Source organism: Rhinopithecus roxellana, chromosome 15 (assembly GCF_007565055.1).
Source record: "Rhinopithecus roxellana isolate Shanxi Qingling chromosome 15, ASM756505v1, whole genome shotgun sequence".
NCBI lineage: Eukaryota > Metazoa > Chordata > Mammalia > Primates > Cercopithecidae > Rhinopithecus > Rhinopithecus roxellana.
Window position 1 is genome coordinate 11,093,091 of NC_044563.1, and position 14,733 is coordinate 11,107,823.

The 14,733-nt window shown below is 49.3% G+C and overlaps 1 protein-coding gene across 9 annotated transcripts in view; it reads left to right on the forward strand.

The window, feature by feature from the left end:
* The window catches only part of MARK2 (microtubule affinity regulating kinase 2), a 75,680-nt gene that overhangs the window by 49,249 nt on the left and 11,698 nt on the right, over positions 1–14,733 (forward strand). For 6 of the 9 annotated variants that reach the window (XM_010376789.2, XM_010376785.2, XM_010376748.2 and 3 more), the window contains exons 2-7: positions 10,112–10,291; positions 10,534–10,587; positions 13,304–13,352; positions 13,680–13,745; positions 13,834–13,904; positions 14,124–14,180. In XM_010376789.2, coding sequence (XP_010375091.1) covers positions 10,112–10,291; positions 10,534–10,587; positions 13,304–13,352; positions 13,680–13,745; positions 13,834–13,904; positions 14,124–14,180 — 477 coding nt within the window. Of the gene's footprint in view, positions 1–3,158; positions 3,613–4,810; positions 4,939–10,111; positions 10,292–10,533; positions 10,588–13,303; positions 13,353–13,679; positions 13,746–13,833; positions 13,905–14,123; positions 14,181–14,733 lie in introns of those variants that run through there. The other 3 variants (XM_030917299.1, XM_030917301.1, XM_030917300.1) reach the window with 3 other exon arrangements.

Genomic DNA, 14,733 nt, shown 5'->3' on the forward strand with positions numbered 1-14,733 from the left:
AAGGTGGTGAAACCTCGTCTTACTAAAAATACAAAAGTTATCTGGATGTGGTGGCATGTACTTGTAATCCCAGCTACTTGGGAGGCTGAGGCAGAAGAATCACTTGAACCCAGGAGACGGATGTTGCAGTGAGCCAAGATCACGCCACTGCACTCCAGCCTGGGTGACAAAGCGAGACTCCATCTCAAAAAAAAAAAAAAAAAAAAGGCCAGGTGCGGTGACTCAGACCTGTAATCCCAGCACTTTGGGAGGCCAAGGTGGGCGGTTCACAGGGCCAGGAGATTGAGACCATCCTGGCCAACATGGTGAAACCTACATCTCTACTAAAAATATTTAAAAATTAGCTGAGTGTGGTGGCAGGCTCCTGTAATCCCAGCTACTCGGAAGGCTGAGGCAGGAGAGTCACTTGAACCCAGAAAGTGGAGGTTGCACTGAGCCGAGATCACACCACTGCACTCTAGCCTGGGCAACAGAGTGAGACTCCATCTCAAAAAAAAATAATAAGAGTCACAAGAGTCATTCTGTCACCCAAGCTGGAGTGCAGTGGCACGATCATAGCTCACTGTTACCTCCACCTCCTGGACTGAAACAGTCACCCTGCTTTAGCCTCCCGAGTAGCTGAGACTACAGGCCCATGGCACCATGCCTGGCTAATTTTTGAATTTGGAGAGAGAGGGTCTCACTATGTTGCCCAGGCTTGTCTCGAATTCCCAGGTGCAAGTCATCCTCCCACCATGGCCTCCCAAAGTGCTGGGATTAAGGCACGAGCAACAGTGCTCAGCCCCATGTGGCTTTTTTTTTTTTTTTTGAGACAGAGTCTCACTCTGTCGCCCAGGCTGGAGTGCAGTGGCGCAATCTGTGCTCACTGCAGCCTCCGCCTCCCAGGCGCAAGCAATTCTCATGCCTCAGCCTCTGAGTAACTGGGATTACAGGAGCATGCCACAATACTCGGCAAATTTTTATATTTTTAGTGGAGATGGGGTTTTGCCATGTTGCCCAGGCTGGTCTCGAACTCCTGACCTCAAGTGATCCACCCTCCTCGGCCTCTCAAAGTGCTGGGATTACAGGCGTGAGCCACCGTGCCTGGCCCCCATGTGACTTTTTATCTAAATCCTACCCTATCTCTTCCCAGCCTTTCTGTTTGAGGTCAGTGCTTTGTATTTCCTCCGTTTGCAAAACCCCTTACTGTCTCCCACAAATAGGATTGAGGAAACAGTCCTTCTGTCACATTGCAAAGCCCTAGAAAACTGAAGGGACTGGAAAAATGAAGCTGTTTGATCCTGCTCTGGTTCTCAGTCTACCAGTGAAGTCAGGGCCTACTTTTCAGGGGCTGGGAAAAGGAAAGGGTTGCTGTGGGACCACTGGGAGAGGCCTTTATTTTTTTTTTTTTTTTTTTTTTTTTTTTTTTTTTTTTGAGACGGAGTCTCGCTCTGCCGCCCAGGCTGGAGTGCAGTGGCCCGATCTCAGCTCACTGCAAGCTCCGCCTCCCGGGTTCACGCCATTCTCCTGCCTCAGCCTCCCAAGTAGCTGGGACTACAGGCGCCCGCCACGTCGCCCGGCTAGTTTTTTGTATTTTTAGTAGAGACGGGGTTTCACCATGTTAGCCAGGATGGTCTCGATCTCCTGACCTCGTGATCCGCCCGTCTCGGCCTCCCAAAGTGCTGGGATTACAGGCTTGAGCCACCGCGCCCGGCCAGGGAGAGGCCTTTAAACAGCCCTCCACCATTGGCCTGAATCAAACATTGTCATTCCCATTGTCCCGAGTGCCTTTCCTGAGCCTTCATACCTTCTGCCTCCTAGCTTATGGAGGAGGAGCCAGAGGCTTATCTTTTGGGGGAAATGAGAGCACAACTAGGCATCAAAGAAGGGCTGATGAGAAACTGGTAAGGGGGACTGACTGTCAGGAACAGCAGAGTGCTGAAATGGTGACAAAAGCTCTGGGCTCTGGCCCCAGCTCTGTACTGAGAAGCTGTGAGATTTTGGGCAAGTCTCATAACCTCTGAATGCCAATTTCTCAATGGAAAACGGGGAGACTACCTACCCTGTAGGTCTGTGTTTGGAGAAAACAAAGTGGACATACAGTAGTATCAGAAATGTGAATCTGTTGGCCAGGGCTCATGTGTAAGGCAAACATTTCTTGGCCATTCCTGAGTAGCATCGTCTTGCAGGGATATATGCTTAAGTGCTGTGAGAGCACAGAGGAAGCTTTGCCCTTCCCTAGAGGGTTAATGGTTACCAACATGAAAAGGTCACAGAGTTCCTTAATGAGAAAGAGCCTAGCCTAGAATCAGGGATGAATGAGAAATCGTTCTGAGAACCAGAGGCAAGGCTGCAACCAGCACATAGACAGGGGTCGTTGGTCTGGAAGGGGAGTCTTCTCCAGATGAGAGACAACCAGCTTGCCCCGTGCTCACCATGTGCCCAGATAGTGGGGGCTTAGCAGGAGGAAAGTGTGAGGAATCCCAGGCCTTTGGAATTCCTTGAGAAAGCAGTGTTGTTTTGAAGGTAAGGTGAAACTGGAGACTGGAGACTTGGGTGAGTGAGAACCTAGGGATGGATGAATTTTCAGAAGCAGGCCTGGAAGGCCCTTAGAAGAGACATTTGGATTGTTTCTAGCTTTTGGGCAAAATCTAGGATTAAACATGATTTTTTCATTGATAGAATGCTCTATCAGTGATAAAGGCTCTTAATCTAGAAAACAGACCTACCTCTAGGGGGCTTTATATAGAGTCCCCAAACTCCCTGAAATTATGCCCAAAATATTTTGTGTCTAAGTGGAATGTGCATGGTTCTAAGGTTAAGCACTGCTTTTTTAGGAAGTAGGAGGTCCATCCGCCACTGTCAGCTTGCTGGTTTCTGCTTACCCTCCTCCCTACTTCGTTCTTGAGGGGGTAGTTTGCTGGTCTTTGGCAGGGCCGCCACTCTGGGTCAGCACATCTGAGTCACACATATTCCTCCCCAGCCCTATTGGAGGCTTTGTTAAAGTCATCTGCCCCTACCCAGGTCCCACCTGCTACAGGTGAGCTAGGGTTTTATGACAGCCGTGGCTGCAGTGAGTCTCCTCACCCTCTCACCAGCTGTTACCCAGCAAAGCACCTTGGGGAGGGTGGGGCTGCCCACTTCCGGGGAGGTAGGGAGGGGGAGGGGAGAAGGAAGTTGATCTAAACCCGCCTCTTTCTCTCTCTGTCTCCTTTCCTGCCCTATTCCCCTCCTGCCCCTTCCCTCCCACCTTGCTTCTGGTGTACTGTACTGGAATTGCACGCACTTCCTTACCACCAGGCTTCTGGCCCTTGAGAAGCCAGCGGGGCTTTGTCCCTGTTGCTCTCCTTGCCAAACTCAGTCTCTCTCTGCTAGTGGTGGTTTCGGTTGCGACACCGTCCAGGTTCCCAGGCAGGAACCGCTCGGCCTGGCTGCTTAGCTACTTTTCACTGAGGAGGTGGTGGAAGGTGTCGCCTGCTCCGGCTGAGTAAGGGTGGCTGGCTGAGCCTGCAGCCCCCGCCCTGGGCCTGGCTCTTCCCGGCCTCTGTACTTTGCCCTCGCTGCCTGACAGGTTCTGCTGTGGGCTCTGCTGAATGGAAGTCGCTGGTAGTCCTTTTCCCTTTCTCCAGTCTGGTATGTTGTCCCCCTTTTTACTCTAGGATTGCCTCCTCCTCTTTCTTCCTTCTCACCTCAAACATAGGATCTTTAGAGAGTTGCTAAGTGGCGCCCTGCCTGAGTCCAGCATAGTAATATTCATGGGAAGGCTGTCCAGATGTGGAAGTGGCATTGACTAGGAAAGGAAGAGGGGGCACATACCAGAAGAGTCTCCTCTGGGAACAAGCGGCTTGACAAGTGGGTGAGGAGGGACTGGTGGGAGGCAGAGTCCCGAGGCCTCAGAGAGGATGTTCTGGTGCTACATTGAGGGGGAGCCTAGGATCTAGGGCTGTCACCCAGGGCCGGTGCCCAAGGGATACTCTTCTCTCCCCACTCTGTAGGACCCGGCTTACTCTGCTTCTGGCCAGGGAGTATCACCTCTCCTGGTTTGGCCCCTTCTCAGCCCTCGGGAAGCCAAAGGACACTTGAGGCCAGCCCTGAAGGCAGAGTCCCAAAGCATGAGCTTCTCCACGGGACAACTGTTGGTAGGAGCCTCCAGCATTAGGGCAGGGGCCTTGCCTACCTGAGTCAGCGCCAGGCCTCTCGGGGTGGCGGCTGTCTTCCGGGCAAGCCTGACAACACACCTAGGCCAAGTCTGAGATCCCAGGCGGAAAGGGCCTGACAGGCCCAGTGGATGCCAAACTGTCTTTTTATTTTCTCCTCCATGTCCTGCCTTCTCTTCCTCTCAGTAGCAGACCCCAAAGCTGTTTCAGCCCTACTTCTGAATCAGGCCTGCTTAGTAACTGCTTGGTTTGCCTTTTGGTTCCAGATAACTGCCTTGCAGGGTGACCCCTTATTCTTCCTAAAGGCTACTTGAGAGCCATAGGGGCTCCTCTCGACAGACCTCCTCCATCCTTTAGGGCCTGCCTGGAGTATGATATAGGCCAGAGCTTTGGGAGTGCCTGGTGTGCCACATCTTACTATAAGCAGGGAGGAGGTGGTGGAGGGGAGAACATGGTTTTCGCCAGGTCCTGTTGAGTTGGCCTAGTAGGGTAGCTAATCCTCAGCCTGCCATCCTGTTGGTGAGACCCAGGGCCAAGCTGAGTGGTGCAGCCAGAACCCAAAAAGGGAAACTCTCTTTCCATATTAGCCACTGCATACTCTTACCACTTTATCCTTCAGGGAAGCAGCTAGGTGAGGAAGTTGCCTCACTTGGGGCCTTACCCCAAGAAGCATTTCTGTTGGAGACTTTCTCCTCTTTTCCCGTTCTCTTTTGTCTGCTTCCTCCCAGTGGCTTGCCTCCTTACCCTGGCTCACATCCCTGCTGTGGGAAACATATTACAGCATAGAAGAGGGAGTGCAGGGGTAAGTAAGGGAAGGATTGAGCACTTGGAGTCCTGTGAGTTGGATGGTTCAGTCCTGAAAAGTGGGTTGGTGACTTTGGAGCAAGGGATCAAAGAGCAAGCATCAGTGCTTATTGCTTCTCTGGCTCCTGAACAAGCAGAACCTCCTCTCTTTCCCTGTCCTGGATACCCAATGTGGGACCAGCCCTTCACAGCGACCCTGTCTTGAGTTCCTAACTCCCCTTCTTCCCTCTTTTGAAGGCTAGAGGTGCTGGTGTCAGCTAGCAACAGGTTGAGGGAGTGTGGCAGTCCACCAGGTCTGGAGGAGAGCAGGCACTCAACCTGGCCCCTTTTGCGGAAAGGCCCCTAGCATCTCTTGTCAGCCTCCAGCTGGGCTGTAGCCGGCTTAGCGGGCTCAACTTTGATTTGGAAGGTTGTTTTGATAGTGAGACTTCTGGATTGGCAGACAGTAGTATTTGGGGACACAGTGGTTGCTCTTACTGAACACTGGATAAGGTGTTTTACATGTGTTCTCTCATCTACTTTTGTAAAGTAGGGAACGTTTATTGCCACTTTACAGATAAGGAAATTAAAGCTTGTAGGTGGGGGAGACAGGACTTGAACCTGGTTCTGTTGGACTGCAGAGTTCCTCAAGATCGCTGCCTGGCACAGATGTCTGGCAATATTGGCCACCGGTCGTTTTTTGGGTACTTCTCTTCCCTATTTGTAATAATCTCACCTCCTTCTTGACAATGTTGATGTTACAGTTGTTCTGTTTTGGGGTTTTGTGTGTGTGTGTGTGTGTGTTTCCTTTTTGTGAATGAGGGTCTCGCTATATTGCCTTTTTAAATATATTCTTTTTTTTTTTTTCCTTTTTGTGAATGGCAGGTCTTGAACTCTTGGGCTCAAGCTATCCTCCTGCCTCTGCTTCCCTAAGTGCTGCCTGTAAAGGCATGAGCCACTGTGCTTGACTTGATGATGTTGATGATAATAATAATAAAGTTAGTATGTGCTGAATAGGTGGCAGATTTAGGATTTGAAACCTGGCAGGTTATCTCCGACATCTACAGTCTTAACCAGAAAGGAGGAGAATGAGTGGCAGAATCTTGCTTGTGGTTGTTAAGCTCCTTGAGGCCCAGTGTGCAGCAGGGCCAGGCAGGGAATGCTGACCTGTGCCACACAGACCGGCCCCTCGGTTCACCAAGAGGGATGGGCAGAGCAGAGCTCAGGATGGGCATGGGATGCCCAGATTTGGTCTCAACTGGCAAAAGGCCCAAGTCCCCAGGTAGATGCTAAATCCCTGGTCTGGATTTTGAGAACTTAGAGACCGTCACGCTTCCTGCTGCCTTGGACTTACATCATCAGAGAAAAGGGGAGTGACAACAAACTTAGAAGGTGAACTAGAGGTTGCCAAGGAAACTTTCCCACCCATCTTCCTCTCGTAGGAGTTGGGGCAGAAGGAAGGTTTTTCCTGTTCATTGCCCCTTAGGCAGACTGAGTAAAGTGGGAAGCAGTCTAGCAGCACAGAAAGGGAAGCTGGGGCTGAGAAAAAGGTAGCCTGAGGAGGCCAGGCTTTCAGTACCCTGCTGGATAGGGCTGGGGCACCCTTCAGGAGACTGGCCCAGTCAGGTGCCAGCAATGCCCTTCTCTCCAAGGGGTGTGAACCCTAGAGATCCTTTGGAAGGGAAAAAAGCAGATATTTAAAAATTCACTTGTCTAGCAAACACTGTTTGAGAACCAACCAGTCTTAGGTGAGCTACAGGGTGCATGGAGAACAGAGCACCAGAGAGCTCTGTGGGCTGGAATGAGCAGACAGTAAGGGCTGGGGGGCTTCATGGAGATGCAATGGTTGGTGAGGAAGACAGAAAGAAGGAAGTTAAAAGGGCCTCTTCTGGGATGTGAGGAGCCTCCCCCTTCAAACATCTACCAAATATATGGGATCTTTCTCCTCCAAGGTTCAGCCCCATGTGTTTCTGGGATCTGGTCAAACAACTCACCAAAAGACACCCTGCAGCTACTATGCAAAGGCCCTGCATGGGCACAGTGAAGAAGGGGAAATGTCAGAATCAGGATACTGAATTTACTTGCTGCTGTCATTTCTGCCTGAAAAGCATCTGGCTGGGCTAGCAAGGTTCTTGCCTAGGAATGCTGGACAGTTCCTTGGGCAGTAGTAGCAAGTCATTCTTTTTCTCTGTGGTTTTTGAGTGTTTCACTTAGAGCCAACAGGGGCCATGAAAGGAAGAACTTTGACTCACACTCCTCTGGTCACCCTGCTGCCCTCCAAACTGTTTCGTGAAGTTTCCAAGGCAGCTCTGGATGGTTCTGGGATGAGGCTGTGGCCTCATATGCTTCGTTGCAGTATGCTGGAGCGATCGTACCAGATGTTCTTTGTGAGTTGTAAACCAGGGCTCTAATCAGGAGTTAGACCAGATTCTGCATTTTTGTTTTGTTGGGGTTTTTTTGTTTTGTTTTTTGTTTTTTGTTTTGAGACAGGGTCTCACTCTGTCACCCAGGCTGGAGTACAATGGCATGATCATGGGTCACTGTAGCCTTGAACTCCTCCTGGGTTCAAGCGATCTTCCCGCCTCATCCTCCAGAGCAGCTGGGACTATAGGTGCGTGCCACCACACCCAGTTGATTTCTTTATTTGTTTTTAATTTAATTTAATTTAATTTAATTTATTTTATTTTATTTTTTTGAAACAGAGTTTCACTCTTGCTGCCCAGGCTGGAGTGCAGTGGTGCAATCTCAGCTCACTGTAACCTCCTCCTCCCGGGTTCAAGCGATTCTCCTGCCTCAGCCTCCCTAGTAGCTGGGATGACAGGCGCCTACCACCACGCCCAGCTAATTTTTTGTATTTTTAGTAGAGACAGGGTTTTACTATGTTGGCCAGGCTGGTCTCGAACTCCTGACCTCAAGCAATCAACCGGCCTCAATCTCCCAAGATTTCTTAATTTTTTTTAGAGACAGAGTCTCCCTGTGTTGCCCAGGCTGGTCTTGAGTTCCTGACCTCAAGTGATCCTCCTGCCTTAGCCTTCTAAAGTGCTGGGATTATTAGGCATGAGCCACCTTGCCTGGCTCAGACTCTGAACAGTTTTGTGAGAGATAATTCACATACCATAAGTTTATCCATTTGAAATTTAAATTAGTGACTTTTATTAAATTCACAGTTGTGTATCCATCACCACAATCAATTTTAGAATATTTTCATTACCCCAAAAAGAAACCCCACACTCCTTAGTTGTCACCCTTAAATTTCCCCCATCCTTCTCAGTAACCACTAACCTACTTTCTGTCTCTATAGATTTGCCTGTTCTGGGCATTTTATATAAATGGAATCATACAATATGTGGTTCTTTATGACCAGCTTTGTTTACTCAACATCATTTTCAAGTTTCTTCTGTGTTGTAGCATATATTCTTTTTTACTGCCAACCAATACTCCCCAGTATGGAGATGCTACGTTTGTTTATCTGTTCATCCAGCTGATGGGCATTTGAATTGTTTCCACTTTTTGACTATTATGGATTATGGTGCTATGAACCTTGGTTACAGGTTTTTTGTGGATTTATGTTTTCATTTATCTTTTGTATATACTGAGGAGCGGAATTGCTGGCTCACATAGTCTGTGTTTAGCACTTTGAGGAATGTACACGTCTTCACGTAGATACATGTTTTTTGTCTAGACCATACCCTTTTTGTACAGGTTGAACATCCGTAATCCAGAAGCAAAAATGCTCCAAACTCTAAACTTTTTGAGTGCCAGCATGATGCCACAAGTGGAAACTTCTACACGTAACCCCATATGACAGGTTATAATCAAAATTCAATCACTTTGTTTCCTGAACAAAATTATTTTAAAATATGAAATTACCTTCAGGCCATGCATATAATGTATACGTGAAAAATAAACGTTTAGACTTGGGTCCCATCCCTGAGATATCTGATTATGTATATGCAAATATTCCAAAATTCAAAACGATCAAAAATCTGACACGTTTCTGTTCCTAAGCATTTTGGATAAAGGATATTCAACCTGTATTATGTTTATATGCCTGTTCAGTGCTGGTCATTGTAGCTTCTGCATCCTCATCCCCTCATTTGATCTAGGAGGGCAGAGCAGGGCAGACTGCTGCCTTGCTCAGACGTAGTCATTCAGTTATTTCATTGTACAAGTACTCATTGAGCAGCAAACATAAGCCAGTCTCTCTTTAAGTGCTGGGATCTATCAGTGAATAAAGAATATATGCCTGCTTTCATGTGCTTCCATTCTTACTGGGAGAGACAGCAAATAAATGTAAAGTGATAAATAATAAAGGTTCGGTGGGGCATTGGTAGTTCAGCGGCAGAATTTCGTCTCCCACGCAGGAGACTCGGGTTTAACTTCAGGCCACGCAGTCCTTCCATACAGGGAGGGCTACTACATTTCTACCTAACAAGGTTATTATGGCCAGGCGCGGTGGCTCACACCTGTAATCCCAGCACTTTGGGAGGCCAAGGCGGGCGGATCACCTGAGGTCGAGAGTCTGAGACCAGCCTGAGAAACATGGAGAAACCCCGTCTCTACTAAAAATACAAAATTAGCCGGGCGTGGTGGTGTGTGACTGTAATCCCAGCTACTCGGGATGCTGAGGTGGGAGAATTGCTTAAACCCAGGAGGCGGAGGTTGCGGCGAGCTGAGATTGCACCGTTGCACTGCAGCCTGGGCAACAAGAGCAAAGCTCTGTCTCAAAATAATAAATAAATAAATAAATAATAAAGGTTCATGTAAGTTTCGGGTGGCAATGAGGGCATTGAAGCAGTTATGACCATGTTGCTACCATGACTTTGAGATGCAGTCTTCTCGCAGTGTGCACAGGCAGCATAGTGGGAAGTGGGGTACCGGCTCTCCCTCCTGAGCCAGATGAGCTGTTGTGTTGCCAGTGGAGGTTCAGGGAGCCAGTGATGGGACAGCTCTGCTCCTGAGCTTTGCCACCCACAGGATCTGGGCACTGGACCTTATGATGTGCTCCTTTGGAGTGAAGACTGGCTGTCATCTCAGCCCCCTCTCCTTTCTTCTCCTGTCCTGTGATTCTTCACATGCCTACCAGCCCCCTGGAGTCTGCCCCTGCACCCTCCTCCCTTATATATTTTGCAGAGAGTGTTTAGAGGACTGGAAGTGTAGCTTGTAATGGTATCTCTGTTTCTACCCTGCAGCCCACCTTGGGACACCTTGACTCCAAGCCCAGCAGTAAGTCCAACATGATTCGGGGCCGCAACTCAGCCACCTCTGCTGATGAGCAGCCCCACATTGGAAACTACCGGCTCCTCAAGACCATTGGCAAGGGTAACTTTGCCAAGGTGAAGTTGGCCCGACACATCCTGACTGGGAAAGAGGTGAGCACTGGGACTAGGGACATGGCAGCACCTCCCAGCCCTGTTGACACTCCAGCAGGTGGTGATGGGACTACTACTGCAGCCAACCTCTTGTTTATCTGGCAGAAATGAGATCTGAGATATAGGGGTGCAAAAAGCTGTGGGATGAAAAGGAGTGCGAAATATAAAGGAGGAAGTAGATTGGAATCCTGGATTTTGCCTAGTCAGAGAAGTGATTTGGGGCTTTTTTGTCTCATCCTCAGGTAGCTGTGAAGATCATTGACAAGACTCAACTGAACTCCTCCAGCCTCCAGAAGGTAAGCACATGGCACCTCCTGTCCGTTTGTTTTTGTTTTGTTTTGTTTTGTTTTGTTTGAGTCGGAGTCTCATTATTGTCACCCAGGCTGGAGTGCAATGGCGTGATCTCAGCTCACTGCAACCTCTGCCTCTTGGTTTCAAGTGATTCTCCCACCCCAGCCTCCCAAGTAGCTGGGATTACGGGCGCCCACCACCATGCCTGGCTAAGTTTTGTATTTTTAGTAGAGATGGGGTTTCACCATGTTAGCCAGGCTGGTCTCAAATTCCTGACCTCAAGTCACCCGCTTGTCTTGGCCTCCCAAAGTGCTAAGATTACAGGCGTGAACCACCGCGCTCGGCCCTCCTGTCCCTTTCTAAATCTCTCTTCTGGGGTCAATGATCTACTCACCCCATTCAGACCTTCTCTTGAATTCCTAGTTTAAATTTTCTGGCCATTTCACTCACCACCCCACATGGCTCTGCTACCTTAGGGGTTTTAGTTGAATCCTCTGTGGTGACTCCTCTTGAGTGGGTTTCCTGGCCACAGGCACTGGCTCTGTTCATTCCCAGCCACTTGGCCTACCTGTCTGACCTACTTCCTGCATCTTGTTATCTTCTGGCTTGCGGCCAGCCCTATGCAAAAACACATGTTTGTAGCCACTACTAGAAACACATGCAGCTACTTCAAGATCTGGAATGATCCAGGGGAATGGCTTTAGAAATACAAGAATAAGAGGAAACAGGGAACCTGCAGCTGGGTTCTGTGCCAGCTACATTGTAGAGAATGAGCTCCAGCTCAAATTTTCTGAACAAAACCTAGTTCTGTTCATCTTGTGGCAAATCAGATATTTTCTCCATAAGCATATTGTGGTAGTTGAGTTAGGAGAAGGCATGATTCGTGCTAACATTAGAGTCAGATACAGTGATACTGGGAACCTTAGGAGTAGGAGTTGAGGATTGTTGTTGAGGGCAATGCTCATGGAATTAGAGTGGATGAGTTGTTCCCCTGACATGCAAATAGCCAGAACCAAGGTGTTTCCTATTAATTGTTACCCCTGGAATCCCTTCAAGGGTTCTTCAGTTCAGTGGAATCATTGCTGTCATCACCAGGGTGTCCTTGCTTGGAGCTTTCCAGGAGGAAGGGAAAAAGGGCTGCTCCTGACATACGGGCTCCAGCCCCACAGAAGAAGAAGTCAGCGTGGGATGGGCCATTTGGCCTTGGGAGCAGTCTAGCCTGCCATCGTAATAATCGCCAGTCCACCAAGCCATCTTAACTCCCTACCTTGTTTTTCTCCCTGATTCTTCCTGGCTCTGTGGAAGGCACCGACACCGGACAAACAGAGCCATTTTCAAAACCTTTTGAGACTCTGTTACTAAAGCCAGTCTGATTCTGGCCAAAAATGTGATCTCAGCAATAATCCCTAAAAAATGAACATTGAAGAAGCTAGCCCCCTCAGGGGTCTAGACGAGCCCAGAAAACCCCAAGTTCTCCCAGAAGAATGCCACTTCCATGCCAGGTGAGCAGCCTTAGGGGAAGAAGCCTTGGCAGTTGCCTCTGGCCCCATTTCAGTGCTGCTCCCCATTACCACCCCAGAGGGTGGTATCGAGGCTTTTTGCCTCTTCTTCCAAAATATCTGTTGGGCCAGGGAAAAAAGTAAGAAAAACCTAGGCTCTAATAAAGGGTAAGGTCAGCATTGGGTTCCTGAAGATTGGAAAGCCTTTTTCTTCTTTTCCGTTCTAGCTCAGGAAAGCTCTGGGGCATCATTAAAGGGGAAACAAATGTATTCACTTTATTCCATAAACCATATCTCGAATTAGGGCTTCCCCTACACCCCCCAACAAAAACAACAACAAAAGGCCGGGCGCGGTGGCTCAAGCCTGTAATCCCGGCACTTTGGGAGGCCGAGACGGGCGGATCACGAGGTCAGGAGATCGAGACCATCCTGGCTAACACGGTGAAACCCCGTCTCTACTAAAAATACAAAAAACAACAACAACAACAACAAAAACTAGTTCTGCTCTTTGTGCAAGTGATGAGGCCTGGAATTACAAAAAGCCCCACCTCCAGTTCTCTGGCCCCCGCAGAGGGAAGGAGTTCATTTCTGTCATCTTTCTTTGTGAAAATACATGGTTTGGAGCCCCTGGTTTTGTTTCACAAAGAGAGCGTGAGTGTGTGGAGGTGGATTTGATTAAAATTGGCATCAGCTATATATAGGAGTGGCTTCTTCTGTCACCACCCTGGAGGCCCAGGAAGGAAAGGCCTATCCCCTGGAACAGAGCCCTCTGACTACTGTAAGTCAGAAAATGATGGGGTCCCCCTCTGGTGCTCCACCACCCCTTTACACAGACCAAGCTGGGGTGTGTACTGTCACTGAACCAAGGCAGCAGCTCGGGTTCTGAATATTCACGCACATGGGCTCACACTCCCTCCAGCAGAGGCACCCAGCCAAATTGCCTGCTGTTTTGGGGCTGGATTTGGTAGACGCAGCAGAGGGCACGGCTGGCTCATCCCGATGCCATCCCGGGTAGCACGTCCCCACAGCCAGCCCTCCTCCAGCTTCCCCGACTTTCCAGCCACGGGGAAGGCCGCGCATGAGCTAGACAACCACCCTATTTTCTTTTCCCTGCCTGGTTTTGTTTTTTTTGGGAAAAAAATAATCCTAGCAGGGGCTCTGTTTGGAGGGACCTGAGGGGAGCAAGTTGAGCAAGCATGACCCCTGGTATTTTATCTTCCAGCTATTCCGCGAAGTAAGAATAATGAAGGTTTTGAATCATCCCAACATAGGTGAGCACAAGTTGTCATTTCTCTCTTCTTCCCCAACAGCAAGGCTCTGCTTTCCAGCATGTCATCTTCTCCCCGAGGCACACTGCCTTCTGGAGTCTGCGGTCTTCAAGGATGCCCCTGGGGAAGCTCAGCTCAAAATCCGTTTCCCCTTCTGGCACACTGGGCTGTCCTTAGCAGTTTGGCTGGCATGAGAGGAACTTGTTCTTGGGAGTGGGGGATCATGAAAGGAGGGGAGACTTTCATCCCTAGGATGCTCCTGGACATGTTTTAGAGCAGTATGTGGCCCCTGCTGCTTCTTGACTTAAGGCTTGGCCTTTTCTCTTGTAGTTAAATTATTTGAAGTGATTGAGACTGAGAAAACGCTCTACCTTGTCATGGAGTACGCTAGTGGCGGTAGGTGTGGAACGCCTCTTCCTATTGTGCCCCCACTTCTTCCACCTCCAGCCAGCTCTGACTGAGATCCCTGCCTGGTCTCTTACAGGAGAGGTATTTGATTACCTAGTGGCTCATGGCAGGATGAAAGAAAAAGAGGCTCGAGCCAAATTCCGCCAGGTAGGTGTGACTCCCTCCATAGGATCTGGACCTGACCTCTGCCTTTTGGGGTTTGACATGTAAGGATAAGCTGCCTGTCTGTAAGTGGCCCTTGGAGGGTACTTTGGGCTCTGCTTATCTGTGTGGCAGCTTAGCACTAGGTCACAGGATCACTGCTCTGCCAGCCCCTGTGGCCCACCCTCAGGCACCCCTGGGTTAACCCTTCTTCCTTCCTTTCAGATAGTGTCTGCTGTACAGTACTGTCACCAGAAGTTCATTGTCCATAGAGACTTAAAGGTAAGGCATGCACTTCTCCTTGTGCCTTTGATTGGGGGCCAGGTTGTTCCCCTTGGTTCTCCATGATAAAACCATCAATAACCATCAGGCCCTGAGTGTTCAGGAAACTCCAGCCTTTCTTTTTTTTTTTTTTTTTGAGATGACCAGAAAGCCCCTAGGGCTGCCTCTGATAGAGACCTTGTGGCTGGACCTCGGGTTCCATTCCAGCCCTTGAGCAGGGGGCCTCTGCCATTTCACCTCTTGGCACATCACCTTTCAGTGCTGCCAAGAGAGGCAGGCGCACTCCTTGGTCTTGGCTTTCTTGGTCTTTCAGGCAACCTGGTAGCCGACCCAGGGAAGAGTGCTGAAAGTTCCACAGCTGTATCCCAGCTGCTTTTCAGGCAGGCACGCATATACCATCTCTATTACCACGATGCTCAAGTTTGAGGACACCTGTGAGTCTCTTGGTTGCTGAGTCCTCACAGACATGATTTGATTAACCTGGGCCTGATGCTGTAGCTTTGCACAGCTCACAGGGTCTCTGGGCCTTCAGTTCCCATCTCTCCCATGGCTG